Source organism: Cyprinus carpio, chromosome B1 (assembly GCF_018340385.1).
Source record: "Cyprinus carpio isolate SPL01 chromosome B1, ASM1834038v1, whole genome shotgun sequence".
In the NCBI taxonomy this organism is placed as follows: Eukaryota; Metazoa; Chordata; class Actinopteri; order Cypriniformes; family Cyprinidae; genus Cyprinus; species Cyprinus carpio.
In genome coordinates, this window is record NC_056597.1 from 39,240,951 (window position 1) to 39,260,648 (window position 19,698).

At 33.9% G+C, this 19,698-nt stretch overlaps 1 protein-coding gene across 1 annotated transcript in view; it reads left to right on the plus strand.

Annotated features, from left to right (window-relative positions):
* Positions 1 to 19,698, plus strand: part of LOC109091604 (VPS10 domain-containing receptor SorCS3) — a 190,182-nt gene that overhangs the window by 97,826 nt on the left and 72,658 nt on the right. The window contains 2 exon segments of the mRNA XM_042716093.1: positions 2,022 to 2,121; positions 8,160 to 8,318. Coding sequence (XP_042572027.1) covers positions 2,022 to 2,121; positions 8,160 to 8,318 — 259 coding nt within the window.

Genomic DNA, 19,698 nt, shown 5'->3' on the forward strand with positions numbered 1-19,698 from the left:
AGTATTAGAGCGTCAGGGAGGATTGTGTTGGCTAACTGCTCATTTCTTCTACTAAATTATTCAGACTTGAAAAGCTGGGCTTATTCACTTGCTTTTGCTTTGGTAATATTTTACATGCAAGTCATCGGGAGAGCATGAATTATTTACTTTGTGTAGGCCTCCAAAGAAATTTGAATGTTTGTCTTGTGGGGCTGTCATGTGTGATATTATTCAGCTTTAACTTGTTCACAAGTAGTTTAACAAAAGCATCCATAATGGTATGTGAGGTTTTAGAGGCCACATTCAGTGAGTCATATGTTTTCTGGCAAAGAATGAGGGAAGAAGCTGCAAAGAGGACACAAAAGCACCATAAAAGTGTCATAAACTCTTAAAAATAAAGGTGCTTTAAAGGTTCTTCACAACAATGCCATAGAAGAACCATTTTGGTTCCACAAAGAACCATTCAGTCAAAGAAAAAAAAAACATCTCTTTCTTACCTTTTTATAATCTGAAGAATCTTCTTTCACCACAAAGAACCTTTTGCAAACAGCTGCTTTTAGTCATGAATTTAGGTCTCAGTTTCTCACATGATATGCAAATGCAATTTATGTATCTGTATTATATTTCCACATATGACATATATTGTCATATGAATTAAAACATATATGAAACCGATTAGAAATTGAAACAAGTTATTGAAATAAGAAACAATGTAATAACATATATGTTTATGTATGTGTAACACATTTTGGAAATATATGATATGTACATCAATACATGTTCATTCATATACATAAACATAAAATAAATGTTTTACAAAAACATAAACTGACATACAGATTTCTTGTATAATTGTTGTTTTAATAATCTTGTAAATAAAATATTACATATTGTACATGGTTGTTACATACAGTATAATACTGTATAAAAATCAAAATATAGACGATGTACATATGAAAATTTTATATACGTTATAAACTTATATCTTCACTTACTTAGAGAATGTGCATATGTGAAAATTATACATCACCTTATAGGTAACATATATGCCAATATCACTCTTGTTATAGGACAATATGTGTCATATATTACATTTCCATATGGCATGTAGTTTTTGTGAGATTTGGAACACAAAAGTTGTCAGTTATTTTGAAAGAATCAGGCCAGTATATTATTCAAAAATTCACCTTGTGTGTGTTCCTCGGATGAAAGAAAGTCATAGGTGTGGTTTGGAGCGACATGTGGTTGAGAAAATGATGACAGAATTGATATTTTTGGGTGAACGTTTCCTTTAAGGCTTAAATAGCAAGTATACATGTGCATGTAGTGTTAAAGAACTTTATGTTCCCACAAAGAGGCTGAATAGGAGAGAGAAATTGGTGGGCATGACATGGGCCACAGGCATATTGTACTCAGCTGAAATAGGCAACGCTCAGGAGAAAAAGAGAGGTGGAAGCAAAAATAGAGATGGCAGGAATGGAAAGACACAGTTGGTGAGATAAAACAAGGGGTTGGAGGGGAAAGCGATCTCAGGTAAGGGAAGTTCATTTTGGACAGTTGACAGAAGAACACCAAATATTAGAAGTGTGTGTGTTTGCAAGACTGTAAATATTATTAGCCTTTCTAAACAAATCAGTGTATTCTCTGGATCAGCTGTCACTGTTATGCCCAGGGGTTGCAGGATGATGTTAGTTTTGCTATCTGTAGAACAAAGCCGAATTGCTCAGCATATGCTCAGCAGATTCTGTTTGTCTTAGCGAGCTTTTCTGCTCATCACTGAGGATCAGGGAAATATAAATAGCAGGGAAAAGGAACAAAAAAAAAATGTTAAACACTCTTATGAATTTAATTTGCTGAAATCTGTTAAATCGTTTGAGTTCAGCTAAGGTCTGCAAATTCCAATCTAGATTCATTTTGCTGGAGAATGTACTCATTTTGGCCAGGTCATGACTGGAGCATTGCTATCCACACACACGCAAACACAAATGACAAAAAGAAAAGCATTCTGAATGCCATATTGAGAATTGTGCTTCTATTTGCAGATCAACGGATTATGGCAGCACTTATGAGAGGCTGAATGATAAAGTGGGAGTCAAGACTGTTTTGAGTTACCTCTATGTCTGCCCCACCAACAAGAGAAAGGTAAGATGCCTACAGTCTCTTATTCTCTGTTTTCTTCCCTTTGAGAGACTCCATGTTCCCCTACTTCAAATAAGGCTTTATTATTTTTGAAATATTTCTTTATTTTTCTGCTTTCCAGCAGCCTATAAAAAGATACTAAAAGGCACTAAAGGAGTGACTAACCTAAACAACCTAGAGCAATTCTGCTTAGAATAATGGACCAAATTCACACCTAAACAGTGTGGAAAGCTGATCCATTATTATATTATATTATATTATATTATATTATATTATATTATATTATATTATATTATATTATATTATATTATATTATAATGTAGTTATTTGTTAACTATTTTAACATTTTATTATCAGATCTCGTCCAAAATAGTTTAGTTATGCTAAAATGTTCATAAAATGATCGTAATGCAACTTATTAAAAGTTTTTGTTATTGTTGTTATTGTTGTTGTTCTCATTAAGGAAAAGGAAAAATTCTGAATAAAACATCTGAAACATTTCTTTCATAATGTTAATATGATAATCACATAATGCTCACCAAGACTGCATTTATATGATCAAAATTCTGTAAATTGTATATTTATAAAGCTGTGTTTTTAGCAGCCATTAGTCCAGTCTCCAGGTTCCATCTTTTAGGATTCGTAGAATGGAAAGCTTAAAAAAAGAGAAAAAAGAAAAGAAATCATTATGCTGATGTGATACACAAGAAATGTTTCTTCTTATCATTGTTTGCTGAAATTGGCTCTGCTTAATTAAGTATGGATTCTTTAGTTGAAATCTTTTGTAGCATTATAAATACCTTTATTGTCATTTTTGATCAATACAGTACATCCACACTAATAAAAATGTGCAGTCAGTCCATCAATATCCCAAAATAAACCACAGCATCATACTAGTACTTCAAACATCTCTTAAACTTTCGTCCCCATCTGCCCTCAGACTGTTCATCGGTCCCATTAGTACAATTTCCCATCAGAACAGATGGATGGTCTCCTTTGAAAAGCTCTAGCTGTTTGTTTACCTTTGCATTTGTGAACTGTAAGTGCACAATGGACGTGCACAGTGCACAGCGTGCATCATCTGAAGGTATTGTTGTTGTATAGCGGCTCTGTGCACAAACTGGATTAATGTGTCAGCTTATTTCCCTGACTGTGTGGGCAAACACAGTTCCATTCCAGAGAAAAGGATTGACTCTGGCAGATCCCATGGCTTTTTTCAAATAGGGCTGAGTTTAGGCCTAACCTTTTGCACAACACTTTTCCATTTGAGAGATGGGTATGACATTTCCGCAGCTCTGCCTGAGCTCTTAAATGGGAACTTGCCAAGAATCCAAAGTGCTTTGCACGCGGCTCTTTTAGCACTCTCGATGGAGACGAGATTACATGCTGATGTGAAGATCGCCGACAAATGAGCCTGTTTATATTTCCACCACTCTATTTGTTATAAAACGCAGTTGATCACCCATGACATGATTAATTTGAGACTGTGTGTCCTTTTCCTGCTGTTTACACTGCTCGCCCGGCGCTGACGCCAATCTCATTCAGCGGTAGGAGGCTACGTGTGGGCCGTTAACTGTGCGCTGCATGTAGATTAGCACGCGGGATGCTAGCCGTCTGGGTGCCGGCAGATAACAGGGATCCCTCAACCCTATTGATTGTGCTTCGCAACTCTCCTCACTCCTTTGTTCAGCTGAAGAAACATTTGTTAACAGTTGTCATGTTCTGGTGGCTTGAAAACTTAATTATCTGCTAATGCTTAATCAGTATCTGTCTGACCTGAGATTTGCGGTTTCCCGGCTTTACAGCTCAGTCGTGACCTATCGTCCAGCTCTAAATATACTGTAGGTTGAAGTCTGAAGTCTGTTTTGTGAAGTGACTCATTTTGTTGCACCCAGACAATATAATAAATGATTATCGGTGATGCAAGCCAATCTGTGTGTTATTTTAGCATGTCCGTAGACTGTTTTGTCTGAGAAGATGAAAATTAAAATGTGTGAAAAAGCTGCGACTGACTAATGAAAAACTCAGAAGGTTGCAGCTCTTTAGCATGTTAGCTAACAGTGATTCATATGAACTATGGAATATTCTGCCTTGCATACCAAAAAAGTAGCAAACTTTTGCAATTTTGGAACTTTCTAACTCATTCATTACAGTCAATCCAATATCCATATATTAGATCAGTAAGGTGTGAAGATCTCCGCCCCTTAATTTAATCTCCAGGGTAAAATGGGAATTGCTTGCACAAGCATTTAATACTTGTACAGTCCATTGTGTACAGTACACTCTTAAAAAAAGGTATTTGTGGTTCAATAAATAACCTTTAACATCCAGCTGTTTGTAACTTACTGGATTAAGGATATGGATTGAGTTGAAAAATACTTTTATACTGGATTAAGGATATGGATTGAGTTGAAAAATACTTTTAATACATTCCCCTCAAGTTTTCTAGAAATTATGAAATCAAGAAAACAAATAACTTTAGTTGTTCAGGGGGTCAATGAAATAAGGAACATATAAATTTTATATTGTTTTACTTTATTTTAATGCTTGTTTTGTCTTATTTTAAATCATTTTAAAGGGGTCATATGATGCTGCTAAAGAGAACATAATTTTGTGTATTTGGTGTAATGAAATGTGTTTATGCGGTTTAAGGTTAAAAAACACATTATTTTCCATATACTGTACATTATTGATTCTCCTCTATGCCCCGCCTTCTGAAACGTGTCGATTTTCACAAGGTTCATCTCTCTGAAAAGCGAGGTGTGCTGTGATTGGCCAGCTATCCAGCACGTTGTGATTGGCCGAATACCTCAGGCATGTGACGGAAATGTTACGCCTCTTAACATATTGTGAAGCCTTGTCCGGGTTGGAGTGATGAGACATAAACATAAAACCCATTATAAACATGATATAAACATGATTTCTAGTCGTGTTTTCTTTTGGAGCTGTAAAAATGCATTAGCACTTTAATTAATATTGTGTAACAAATTTTGCAAATTTTGTGATAGTATTTTATTTTTTTGTTTTCTTTTATTAATGTTTTTAATTTTTGTTTTTTTTTAGTTTTTTGATTTTCGATTTTTTTATTTTTTTATTATTATTATTATTATTATTATTATTATTATTATTATTATTTTACAGTGTATGGTATCATTGTGAAAACCCACTTTTGTTTAAATTCTGGTTAAATTCTAGAAATATGCAAGTTTTTTTAAATAAAACTTCGACAAGGGTCTCAAAGTGAAAAATAATTTCCCTTTGATAACAAATGCTGTTACTCAACTCACTATTACGGAAAATGATTACACCTTAAAATCTATGAATTGCATCTGACAAGCCCAAAGACACCAGCAGACACAAGGGGCCTCTTTCCATCTTCTTATAGCGATAATGAACAGTAAAAATCTGGGAGCCCAGGCCAACTGAATCCTGGCTGTGTTTCGAGTGGCTGTTTATTGGCGCTTAATGAAAAACAATTTATCTTAATCACCGCCCCGGAGGATTCGTAGTTAAAGCTTGTGGAGAGAGGGGTGGGATTTTTGTCAGTGACAAATGCACCACTGTTTTTCCAATTCAAATCCAGTTGAGGGAAGAAAACAGCCATTTACATTTAGGGCGGATAGAGGCGAGAGAAAGAGCGAGATGATAGAGGTGAGGTGGTCTTGAGCTTATGTTTCACAGTTTGCTTGCTAAATATTATCACGTCTAGATGTCAACCGTAAGTGTGCATGCTTAAAATAAATGTGCTCTGAAAAGCCTTAGAGCCTATTAGGTTCCATTTAAACATCCAAGACATGTGCATTGTATTTTTTTTCAAGCAGTAAAAAATCCATAATGAAAATGTCTGCAACTGTTTTTAGCACTGTAACAATCCTCGAATGACAGTGAACAAAGTGCCTGGGTTTTAGGTGCGAGCCCATTTAACAAGCACGCAGACATACTGTACTTACCCTTTAATTATCACTGAGATCAGATGCAACCGCCCAGTCATACACAGGCATAAAAAGAAACACTTTCCATAATGCAACGTATTCAGTACCAGAATAGTTTTGCATTTGTGTTTTAATTAAACGCTATGCCCATCCACAGATTTTCCTCTGTGCATACATATAACCAGAATCAATTTAAGAGGAGCTTGGAAGCTAAGCCAAGGTCAGTGCTAATGTGGAACTACAGTAGTTAGCGCACTCTCATTATTATTCCATTTAGACTGGAAGTAATGGTCAACCTTGACCTAGTATGAGCTTTAGTTGGTGATCTAAAGCCTAGGAATAGTTCACCTAAAAATGTAAATTACATGGAAGTCATACAGTGGGTTTGTTTGGGTATTGTTTGTGTGAAATGTTCCTTTAAATGGAATTGATTAAGCAAAGGTGCAGGGTGCCAGATAGCAGCAAGTTCAATAAGTATTTTTAAAGGGGTTATATGATGCGATTTCAAATTTTCCTTTCTCTTTGGAGTGTTACAAGCTCTTGGTGAATAAAGAAGATCTGTGAAGTTGCAAAGACTAAAGTCTCAAATCCAAAGAAATATTCTTTATAAAAGTTATGAACACTGGTTCACGCCCCCCTGAAACGGCTCGTTCTAACACGCCTCCACATATCTATGTCATGATGTGGGAAGATTTGCATAACGCTGCCCAGATGTTCACGCCAAGAACAAGTATTGGTGTTGCCGCTGCCATGTCGTATAGACACTGTGTGTTTCACTGGGAAAGCGAAAATACTTTGTTTGGCCTTCCAAAAGAGGATGATATCCGCTTCATCATGCCTGGAGCTGATCCGTGCTGGAAGCTGAGGAAATACATCAACTTTGCACTGTGGATCGCCGAATCAGCTTTCACCGTGGACGAAGCGGAGTCCAGCCCGGGGTCATCACATGTGGTTGCTGCAAGACCAAGGTACGCTCCTTCATAGAATCTCACTCAAGCCGGCCGTGGCTCACTCTAGACCGTGGCTCACTTGGGGCATTCAGCCAATCACAACGCCCTGGATAGCTGGCCAATCACAGCACGTCTTGCTTTTCAGAGAGATGAGCCTTGTGAAAATCGATGCGTTTCAGAAGGTGGGGCATAGAGGAGAAACAATAATGTACAGTATGTGGAAAATACGTTTTTTTTTTTTTTTTTTTTTACCTTAAACTGCATAAACACATTTCATTACACCAAATACACAAAATAATGTTCTCTTTAGCAGCATCATATGACCCCTTTAAAACTAAACTGCCTAAAATGTTACAGCTAAAAACTGCTTTTACTCCGCAGATATGCTAGTAGGCTTCATTCTAACACTCTCTAAACCTCATTTCCAATTCTTTTTCTTTTTAACACACCCTACTGTATCATAATAGATATACACATTTCTAAAGCCTCTGAATGATTAGCATGATCCAAACTGCTGAAAAACACAATCTACTGTTGTACATCCCTTCTGTTGTGGGATCGATAGTTCATACATTTTTAGAAAAAAGGTATTTTTGTATAATTCTAAAAAAAAAAAAAATCCACCTTCAGGTCATAGTGCATGTGTCTTTTTGCTGTGGGTAACTTTGATATTGTTGGTGATATTTCAAGATGAACACTTCAAAAATCATGTTAAAATGTGAGCGTCAAATATGACACATCAGGCTTTTGAGGAATGTTTCTTTGCTCATCTCTTAATCACCCTTGCATTGCACTGCACAAGGTTTGCCTCCAACAATAAAATCTACAGAGCTTTGCTCATCAAACTAAGCATTTAAATATCATCTTTCTAATATATAATTTCGGGAGAAATAGTGGCAACTGATATTTACAGTATATGCATTTTTCTGTGAATGGACTGCTATACTGTTATAAAGATCTAATTGATTTACATTACTTGTCACTGTTTTGTCTTATCAATATGGGCAACTGCACCAAATTTTATTTTGTTGTAAGTTTGGGCCTCTTTTGGAGTTTGGAGTAACTCCAATCCATATTCTTCTGTGTACTTATGTATGAGACTTTACAGTGTTAACCGTTGTGCCTTTCTGTTTTTTTTTTGTTTGTTTTTTTTCTTCAGATAATGGTGTTGACTGACCCAGAGTTTGAAAGCAGCGTTCTCATCAGCACGGATGAAGGTGCCAGTTATCAGAAGTACCGCTTGAACTTCTTTGTTTTAAGTCTTCTTTTCCATCACACTCAAGAGGACTGGGCTTTGGCTTACAGTCACGATCAGAAGGTAAGCTTTGCTTCAACTAAGCAAAAAAAAAAAAAAAAAAAAAAACCCTGCAGTGGTAAATATAAAAAAATAATTACCATATTCATTTAATAAATTGGTCTTACTGATGATGATTCATCAAATGTTCCAAAACGGGGGTTTCACAACAATGCAATAGGATAAATATTTTCTAAACTTTTTTTCTTTCTTTCTTTTTTTTTTTTTTTTTTTTTAATAAATTTTAACAATCAGTGAAATGGCCATTTAAACACTGTTTTATCAAACTCACATTGGGTTTTCACAGCAATTTGGTATTTGATAGATTTATCATTTTATTTATCTTTAGATTGGATTTTTTTTGGTATTTCAGTACCATTTTACTCACTGAATAGCAATTGTAGAGTGAGCTGTAAGTATTTTGTGCTTGTTTAGGCTAGTTCACATTAGTTTGCAAGTGTGACTAAGTAATACCATTTCTGCATTTCGTTTTGGGTCCTTTTTTCATTCTGGAATGCTTCTCAAATAAAATTAGTAAATTCTGTCGAGTGCTGAAAATTTAATAATCATTTACCAAGGACAAACCCTCCCACGAGAGGGATAGTGAGAAAGAAAGAAAGATAAAGAGAGCAAAAAAGACTTTTGACTTTTAAAGGTCTCCTTTTATTTGGCAGTGATTCATATTCGTAGTCAGCCCATAAAGAAAACCCAATAAAACGTGTGAACAGAATGGACATCCAGCAAAATGAGCTGAAGCTTATAAATATGTCAGATGAATACTGTATATTATTGTCCATACTTTGAATTGTTTGAGTCCTGTATAGTATGAATTGTATGGATTTATAGTATTTTTTTTTTTTTTTTTTTTTTATCTATCGTGTATTAAATTGAATTGTGTATCAAGTTACAATAAAGACAATAATGTTACAGCAACTCATAGATTAGTGGCTATATATATATAATATATATATTTCTCATATATATATATATATATAATATATATATATTTCAACAAATGCTATTCATTTAAAAATTGTATATGTACATTAAAATTTTTCACAAAATATTAAGCAACATTGATAATAATAAGAAATGCTTATTGAGCAAATCAACATATTAGAATGATTTCTGAAGGATTTTACATTTTAAAATATATTCACATAGAAAACAGTTTTCAACTATAATAATATTTCACATTACACTTAGCAGACGCTTTTATCCAAAGCGACTTATACTCATGCTATACATTTATTTTTATCTTTACAGTATGTGTGTTCCCTGGGAATTGAACCAATGACCTTTTGCTCTTCTAATGCAATGCTCTACCACTGAGCCATAGGAACACATATTGTTACCATGTTACCATATTTATGATCAAATATCAATGGTGAGCCTAAGGGACTTCTTTCAAAAAACATTAAAACAATTATACCAACCTCAAACTTTTAAATGGTAGGTTAATGTACACACACACACAAACAAAGTATTTCTATGCATGGATGCAAAAAGACGGATTATATTGTTTCTGTACGTAGAATCAGCCATTGTTTCTTTTCACTTCTGTCTTTAAACTTTTAGTGGTAAAATATTGAGCATCTCAGTCACTGGTCTCTCCACTTTCCTTAATGATGTTATCCAGAGCCATACTGCAATGTGCTTGGAGACAGTCATGCTTACTCGCTCAAAAAATGACACACATTAATGCTGTGGTGACATGGCACTAAAGTGTCTCATTTTCTGAATCGACAAGGGTGGCTGACACTGTGTCCAGACTCATCACGGGCAGAGCAGAGCTGTGGATTAGGTCAGCACCTGAAGCATTGTCTTATAGAGAGGTGTCAGGCTGGTCAGGTCCACTTATTGACGATTCATTAAAAGTAGATGGTGGTTTAGGCCCAGCTTCTTCCCTCTACTCAGAAGAACACCGGCTCAGGCCTCCTACTTAAAAGAGCCTCTGGGAATCTGACAAAAGAAATAGCAATTGATCCCTGCCCACCCTTTCAGTCTGGGTAACGGAGGTTTCATTGACCAGCAAAAGTCCACAAAAGCCATTCAGTGTCTTTAATTATACTAATAGCTGGCTCTAAATGGTCATTTATGTAACACTGAGGAAGCAATAAGATCTTTTTTCTAATAAGATAGCTGTAGAAGCAACCATGGCCTTTGAGACGACCTTGAATTATACCAAACAAGCCTCACTACATTCGATGCAACTGGTCTGCTCTTTTGGAAATATTTTGGGTTTAAAATAAATGACGTGCAATCGACAGTATTTGTAGCATAATGTTGATTACAGCCAAAATTATTATATATACTGTATATATTTAAATGTTCAGGGCTATAGTGAGGCATTTACAGTGGAGCCAATGTGGCCAATTTTTTGAGGATTTAAAGCAGAAATTTGAAGTTAATGATTTTGATAGACATTATAACATTGATTCTTCTGTTAAAACCACAATTTCATCTGTTCAAATAATTGTTACAGTTGTTTTAGGGTTTATAATCTTTTATAGTCATGGTAATGAAGTTTTAAAATGTAATATAACCACACAAAAAAAGTGTTTAAATGATTTTGTGATGCCTCATTAAAGGGATAGTTCATCCGAAACTCCGACAACTTATAGAGTTTTGATTAAGAAAGCCTAATTTTGCACAATTCATTGCATAATATTGTGTTATGGCTTAAAAACAACTTTAAAATGCTGCAGGATTTGAAAACTGATACTTTTGAATGTCAACATAACACATGTATGGGTTTCCTAATATTTTAATTTTAGGTTGCATTATGCCTGATAAAATGCATATTGTTTACATCTCGTGGCTGCATTATTGAAACATTCATCTTCACTTTTTATCTTTTTTTTTAATACAGTAATCAACATTATGCTGCAAGTGCTGTCAACTAGCATATTTCTTATTTCTATTTCTCTGTTATCTAGTTTTTCAGCTGTCTCAGGTCATTTTTGTTAAGAAATTAAAGCTCTTAAATGTTTTTCAAGAGGTTTCTGACCTTGATTGGCTAAGCAAAAGTTTTTAAATAAATGTTAAAGAAATATATCTATGACTGTGGTCTGAACCAAGAATCTTTTGTGGATTCAAGGTTTTAGTGGTTAGCAAGCATTTTTCCCCTCTGTTTGTCATTTAAAACTATCTGTGTACTCTAACCAAACTGAAATGTTTTTGCTAGAAATATTTAAAAAACAGCAGATATTTTACCAATGACTAATTCTGGAGGGCCCTTAAAAGTATGACTTCTTCTGCTGCCTTTGATGTTGCAACTCAATATAGTCACCAGTATAGAGCTTGAGGACTGTGTATGTTCTTGTGGTGCCATGAGCCAATCAGAGCTTTCTCCAGGTATCACAGACCCTCTCCTGGAACATATGTTTGGTGTGCAAATCTTCCAGCTTTGGGTGTTTTTGGAAGAGCCCAGCACTGATTCATCAGCAGCGTAGAGTTGAGAGTAAAATTCAGCGGCTAAATTATGCATGGCAGATGGTTGGGAGATGACAAAACTTTCATTATCCTTCAGGCACAGCACTGGCTTCTCCTGTCTAATCTTCCATTTTAAATTGAAGAAAAATGTAGCATCAGTGTCTCTACTAAGAAATTCAGCTGTTGTTTCTTCTTGTTGCAGGAGTTGTCTAAATAAATGAGAAATAAATTATACCCGCATTCTATCATGCCATCATTTTACTCTTGATAACAGACATGCCATTCTCAAAGTTCGGTATAGCATCAGCTTTATCATTCCTTTTGAATGAGAGGACAAAGAAGTCATTGCAACTTATCATATATCATATAATTGTTTGTTTTGTCATGCTATTTATATCACATTACTTTATGCTGTGATTATAGGCTGTTTTATGCACTCACACTACCAAAGGAATGTACTGACTTATTTTGTTTATATAGATTTGTTTTATGTTGTTTTTGTTGGATTTTAAAATATATTCAAGTAGGATACGATAGAAAATTGAGAATAATATAAAGTTTTCATGCATAGTAGAGCAAGTATCACAATAACTGAATTCAAGAATGACACAAAAAAGGACCATTAAGTGTATTAGTTCTCATTCAGCAGAATTAAATTTGCTGGTAGACTTTCTCTCCACCAGTGACCACTTTTATCATACTTGATACAATTCTGTATCTGCTTTCAGGGTATATGTGGGGGAAAAGCAGTAAGAACAAGTACTAACAATTTTAATCCTAAAAGATTATCTTGGATTGGATCCACTCCTCCAAAATGAGCTGAATACAGCACCAGAGTGACGTTGTGATGTTCCAGGATAAAAGCGGCTAGAGTGACGTTTGTTGCATTGTTTCATCAAGAAAAGCATTAATCTGTTGAGCTGGTTGCATGTCATTGTCAGCTACTTCTGGAAAATCTGACACATCAGATAAACACTCTGGTTTATCAACGTGACTCACTTGAAGCATCTTTTGTGCCTTGTCTTGTGGAGTCAAAAACAAACACCTGTCTTCCAAAAGACAGAGCGTGTTTCATTGTCAGATTTTTGTATCCTGTGGTATTTTTTTTTTTTTTTTGACATTTTACAGAATTCCCTCTGTAATATTTCTTAGAGAGAGATATTAAAAAAAGAAGAATGCACTAAAAAAAAGTATGCACTAAAAAAAAGAATAAAGATATTTGATTGAAATAAAAGATAGTATGATGTTAAATTTTTTTTGTTAAGAGATAGATAGATAGAGCAAATAGTAGGCCTAGGCATGTATATGACTGAAACTGCAATAGAAAAAGAGTGAGAAAGAATTTGTGCAGATCGAGCAATTTATGTAACTGTGGCTATTTTCAGAATGGATTATTTCTTACTGAGCACTGCCTGCTACAAAAAAAAAAAAAAAAATGTGTGAAACAGTTTGCTTTTTGCATGGTTTTGCATTTTGTATTACTTATGTGGAAGTGGGGTCTAAATAGTATATATAAAGTTGTTATATAAATAAAATTGCTATTCAAACACTACAAAGAGTACTTTTGTTCTTGATGAAGCAGTCTTGTGCTGGAGTGGTGATATTCAGAAGTAAAAAAAAAAAAAAAAAAAAAAAAAAAAATTGGTTGCGAAAGTACGATTGTGATTTTGCCTGTATTTAACAGTTCAATAAACATGAATGACATAATGTTGCCACTTACTTTGTCTGCATTTTGCTTTGCCAACAGAAATCATAAAAAAGGTAGCTGAGATTCATTCCTGTATGAACAAACAACAAACAAAATAACAAATCAATTGAGTGAATGAGTCACTGGCTCACTTGTTTTGTCACTTAAGTGAATTGTTCCTGAATGAATCAGTGGTTTTAAATCAATTGAGAGAATAATAAAATGGCTCACTTGTTTTGTTAATAAAATAATTAGTGAGCTAGAACAAATCGTTTGAATGAATGATTTATTGACTCAGACAGTCACTTTTCAAGACCTATACTGGCATAATAATGAAACCTGCAGAAAGAAAATCCCCACTAGACTAACTGAAACTAGAATACAATACAAAACTAACACTAATACTATTGGAGATCAGAACAAATAATTGTATAACTGTAAGTAATACACATACACCGGCCAGTACATTTTGTGAAAATAGAGTAGTGCCATATGTGCTATTTTTGTTCTGGCAACATATATGTGTATCCGTAACCTTTTGGCTTCCTGAGTACTCAGCATCCGTCTCTGTGGGCATATAAAACACACGCACCATATTCAAACCCCAGTCACATCATCAGTCCTGTAGTTCTCCAGCTCTCTGACCTCTCCCCTGGGGTGGCTGCCTCACGGGACGGCTCGTAAAAGCCTGTGGATAACTCTTCAGGTGCTCCCTGACCTCCCGCATCATTCACAAAGATGGAAATACCTCCCCAGAGAGACAGACAGAGAGAGAGAGAGTTGACAGAGGATAACAGATTGAGAGATTGAGCAAGAGGATCGAGACAGGGAGGAATGGAAGTACAGGAATTCATAAAGCATCACGCCATGCTTTCCAAAAAGATAGGGGGAGAATTAGAAGAGACAGAGCTGCTGTGATTCTGTACAAGTCCTGCATGTGATCATGAGCTAAATGGGGCTTTAAATATTTTAAGGCCAAATGTGAATTATATTATTATTTTAACTATTTAAAAAAGATTGTTTTCATGTATAGGAAAACAAATCTAAGTACATTAAATATTGCATTTTGTAATTAATTAAAATAATGCATGTGATAAAAAAATAAATCAAATACATTAAATATTGCATTTTGTATAGTAATTAAAATAATGCATGTGATCATGTCTTTAAGAGGGTTTGTTTATATATATATATATATGTGTGTGTGTGTGTGTGTATATATATATATATATATATAATATATATATATATATATATATATATATATATTTTTTTTTTTTTTTTTTCCTTTATATTTTTTTTTCATTATAATACCATCACTTTTTTTGTTTTTTTCTCAATTGATTTTTTTGATTTTTTGAATTAGTTAGTTTATTATTTTTTTCCCATTAATTTTTTTTTATTTTTACTTTAAATTGTTTTTTTAATTATTTAGGGTCCCACAGAATTATGTATTATTTATAACATATATCAATTATGTTATAATTATATAACATACCAGAATTATGATCTGTCATGTCTTAAAAAAGATATTTATCCTTTCAATGTCTCATATTTCCAATCGGTGCTCTGTATACAGGTCAGGTTTTATCTAGGGCAGCAAGTTTTCACCGTTTGTCTGCGTTCTCCTGTTTATGCCGCTTTCATCCTTTCAGCTTTAGTTCTGAGATCAGCTTTGGTCTCTACTGCATTCCAAGTCCTAGATCTGCATCGAAGGGCAGCTTACAACAGCGCTTTATATGTTGTCAGACTGTCGGTGCTGGGTGAAGGTCTATAGTAGCTCAGACAGATCTTTAAAGAGCCAAGCCTGCACAACAGTGGAAAACGACAGAACACTGTTAAGTGAAACGGGGCTCTGGATCATATGGTTTTCTGTGTTTTTTCCCAGCACCCCTAATTGACTGGCCAACAGTGAATCAGCGAATAGTGTGAAATATCTGACAAGGACTCAATACCAGCGCAGTAAGCTGCCATGACATGAGAGTGTCGCAACTATTCATCGGTACACAAAGAGAGCTTTCCCTACAATGTGTTTTAAAGCGATAGAAGAATAACATGTCTCTTGATACATTGGCTGTTATAGGTGGTATTGGGTTGTATTTGGTGTTATTCAAATGTGCTGTTATATTTAGATATTATTGCACTTGTCTTTGAGTCGATTAGCATAACTTCCAGCCGTACCTCACTGAACTTGAAAAAACGAGATCTTGGCCTTCAGACTGGGTAGTGCAACTGATATGTTAATTTAACATGTTACATCAGACAGACCTTTCATCGGTGAGATTTTCAGATGGATTTTTTTTGTTGTTGTTGCATCCTTTAGTTTTAGCTTCTTCCTTTCATGGGTCACATGCAGTTATTGTGCATGCTTCTTTATTGTTTTATTTATTTATTTATTTATTTATTTATTTATTTATTTATGTATTTATGTATTTATTGTGTATGTTTTATTAGTTTAGGGCAAAATATTTATATATTTATTTATTTGGTAGTCATAGGCAAGTGATCATGATTTGCATTTATGTACAGGAGGAGTTTTAGGAGACATTTTTTTTTTTTTTTGAGGAATATTGTATAATTTTTTTAATGATGGTTTTACTAAAATATTATACTCTTTAAAATTATACTTTTTTTTTTATCTACCTACCTACTGTACCTACCAAAAAAACATATATATATATATATTACATTCATTCTTTTTTTTTTTTTTTTTTAATTTTGGAATCAACTAAAATAATAAATACAGAAATAATTGTAACATTTATAATTAATAATAATTTAATGTATGAATGAAAAAATATATTTTGACTTAAAACTGCTATAGTTCAACCACCAATTTAGGCTAACAAGAATTTCATTGTCTTCAAAAGAAGCCTTTATGTTATTTATTTTTATATGTATATATTTATTTATCCATTGTCTTCAAAAGAAGCCTTTATATGCTATTTTTTTATTTATTTGTTTGTTTATTTTAATTTTGATATTATCATTATTATTATTATTACTTATTTTATTTTATTTTTTGGTTGTCAAAGGCACGTGGATATTCTCTATTTCTTTTACATATTACATATGGTTTTTATATGGAAAAAAACTACTCAAATATATATATATATATATATATATATATTATATATATATATATATATATATATATATATAAAAAAAAGTATATATCTTATATATATATATATATATATATATATATATATATCAATATATATATATATATATATATATATATAATATATAATATATATATATATATATAATAATACCTCACATGACTGACAATATCATCATAAGTAATATTAGCTTGCCATTTATCAAGCAACACCTGTCGAGTGCTGATGTTGTGTAAGCCAGTAAACAACACTGCATCCCTTTCCGCCAAGGTACTCAGCGGTCTATATACAACTATTACATTTTTTTCATTTTTTAAATGTTTTCATTTTCATAATGTGTCATGCTGATAAAGTCTATTGTTATCAGAGAAAGATGACTTTTGCTTTTAGTGAGAACATTAGCTAGCAAGTTGTTTCGGAGGAAGGTGTATTTTGTTTTTTGTGTGAAATTTAGTTTTCAAGTTGTTAAGAATAAGGAGGAGTGTGAGAGGCGCCGCAGATCAATCGTTCTGACAAGTTTGGCCCTTAATGGCTGTACAGATTACAAATGATTGACACTAGCATAACCACTCATCACACTTTAATTACAGGGCCTAGGATGGCATCACATCCACAGACAGCCGTTGGGGGGCATGTTTCAATGCATTTACTTGTGTGTCTGATCTAAGTGAATGTGATAGCGGCTGCACTATATGTGTAGAGCTATACAGATAATAAAAATATATATATATATATATATATATATATATATATATATATATATATATATATATATATATAATACACATTAGGGCTGTCATTTTAACATGTTAACTTAATTAATTAGTTATGAAAAGAATTACATGTTTAAAATATTTTAACGCAGTTAATGGACTGGCCCCGCCCCCAGACTAGTACGTCATCTTGCATTGCATATACAGTTGACTGTTGATAAATATGATGCAGGGCAACAACTTCATAAATACAATTATGGCCTAAAATTCAAGATACTGGGGCAAAAATGCTCCTGTATGAGTTTTTGTCTCATATTTATATCACATGATAAGCGATATCACACCAGCAGGAGAGCAATATCACATGAGTAGCCTACTGTTAATATAATGAGTGCAAATGTGATTTTACACAATGGTTCAGTAAATAATAAGTTAATATTGTGTTGTATTGTAAACACAATATTGTCTGTTTTTACTTCGTTTTGCCAACAAAAATATAGCCTATAAAGCCACGGCAGAACGGTTGTACGTCTCCAAGCAACACAGCAGTGTTTAGTTTCTGAATAAACCCGGGTTTTGAACAAATCAGTTAAATCAACGATTCAAAGGCCCATTCATAAAGTGAGGCTTTTACTGAATGAATCAGCCGTTTAAACGAATCGAATGAAAGACTCGTAAAGACGTTTACCGCCACCTGCTGGCAGTTTTAGTTTCTTATTCAGAGAATTATTTAATTAACAGAAGAACAGAAGAACAGAACAGAAGTTTTAACAGAAGAACTAATGTAGGTGCTTTTGTAAAATTACAAGCTTTACATTTCTGCTTTTACATCTGTCAAAAAATGGCCCCATTCACTTCCATTTTTAGTGCCTCACTGCATTCTTGATTTTTGTCTTTTAAAAGACAAATCTATTCATTTTTTATGGTTATCAACATACTGTCATTTGAACGTACCTTGTATTAAACCCAGAATATCCCTTTAATTAGAATAAACCGCATATTGGTGATCAAGACAGCAGCAGTCAGTGAGGCACACGGTATTAGTCACAGTGGCAAAGCTGTGCTTGTGTTAACTAATAAGCAAAAGATATAAATAAACTTGAGAAGTTGTTGCATCTGTGTAGTTTTCCAGATTGTATTTTTTTTTCTTTTGTGCTTGCTGTGGAGGATGCAGATGAAAAAGACAGGTGGATGTGAACGTACCCCTGTTGAATCTCTGAAGAATGCATCCACACACCTGCAACTCGATTGCACCCTGAAATAAAAGAGTCACAGTTAGAATTAAAGTTATATTAGGGTTCCCTATGAAGTGCCATTGCTTTATGAAAAAAAAAAAAAAGCCAAGAAACAGATGGAACAACACTTTTGTTGGACTGAGAAATCGTGTGCTTGTGTTTTGAGCTTAGTAGATGGTGCATTGTGGGTAAAATGCAGCAAAAACGAAAGGCGTTAGAGGTTGTAGTAGAAACATTGATAAACAAGTGGGTTCTTTAGTGATTTTAAATCAGTGGGGCTTTTTTTTGGTATAATGTCTGTTTGGAGTGTGTGATTGTTGCACTTGTTAGATTTCATGGCAAATCTGCTATTTATTTTGCATCTGGTTTCCTGTTTAAATTGCATCCCTTAAAATCGTTTATGGTTGCTCAGATTCAGGAGAAATTTGCAGTGTGCACACGCTAAAGCATTAGGCTAATGTAACACTTGTAAGATTTTATGAAGTAATTTTTAATAATTTATGGTGGCATGTTTGGGTTTTAAAATGGTAAGTTACTGTATATTTTATTAAGAAAAATATCTGTGCTCCTTCATATCTACTTGCAGTGAGGCTTGTTTTCAAATTAAGAAAGCATATTTCTGATGAAGATTGTCCACTTTTGCCCTTACTATATACTCTTCTGCCTTCCAAGAGTATTTAGAATTCAGATCTCCAGCGGGCACATTGCTTTTTCATCTTTGCACTGACCTTTTGTTATTATTATTTATTTTTTATCTGACCAGTTCTCTTAAAGGTGGGAGCTGTCATTTAGCCTTTGTCATCTTGGATAATAACTGCTGGAAAGGTGTGCGTGTTAGGCAGAGAGAGAAGAGAGAGAACGAGAGTGGGGAACATGCTGTGAGGCATACTAAGAAATTCAAAAAAGTAAAGGTAGATGAAAAATCTAGACTGAAAGTGACTGTTTACCGTGTTTTCTAATGCAATTATGAAATCAGTAAGAAATGCCTTGAGGTTCTAATTGATTCAGTGTTGCCTTTTAATATTTAAGAGACTTTTTGAAGCTGATTTGAAAATACTAATATTCTCAAATTATTTTAAACAGAGATAGATTCTTATTCCATGTACTGTGATCCCTCTCATACCCACTCGAATGGTTTCTATAACCACTTGGTCAGTCCAGCAAAGGTAAACTGTGATATTTGACATGATCAAACATTTTGCTGTGATA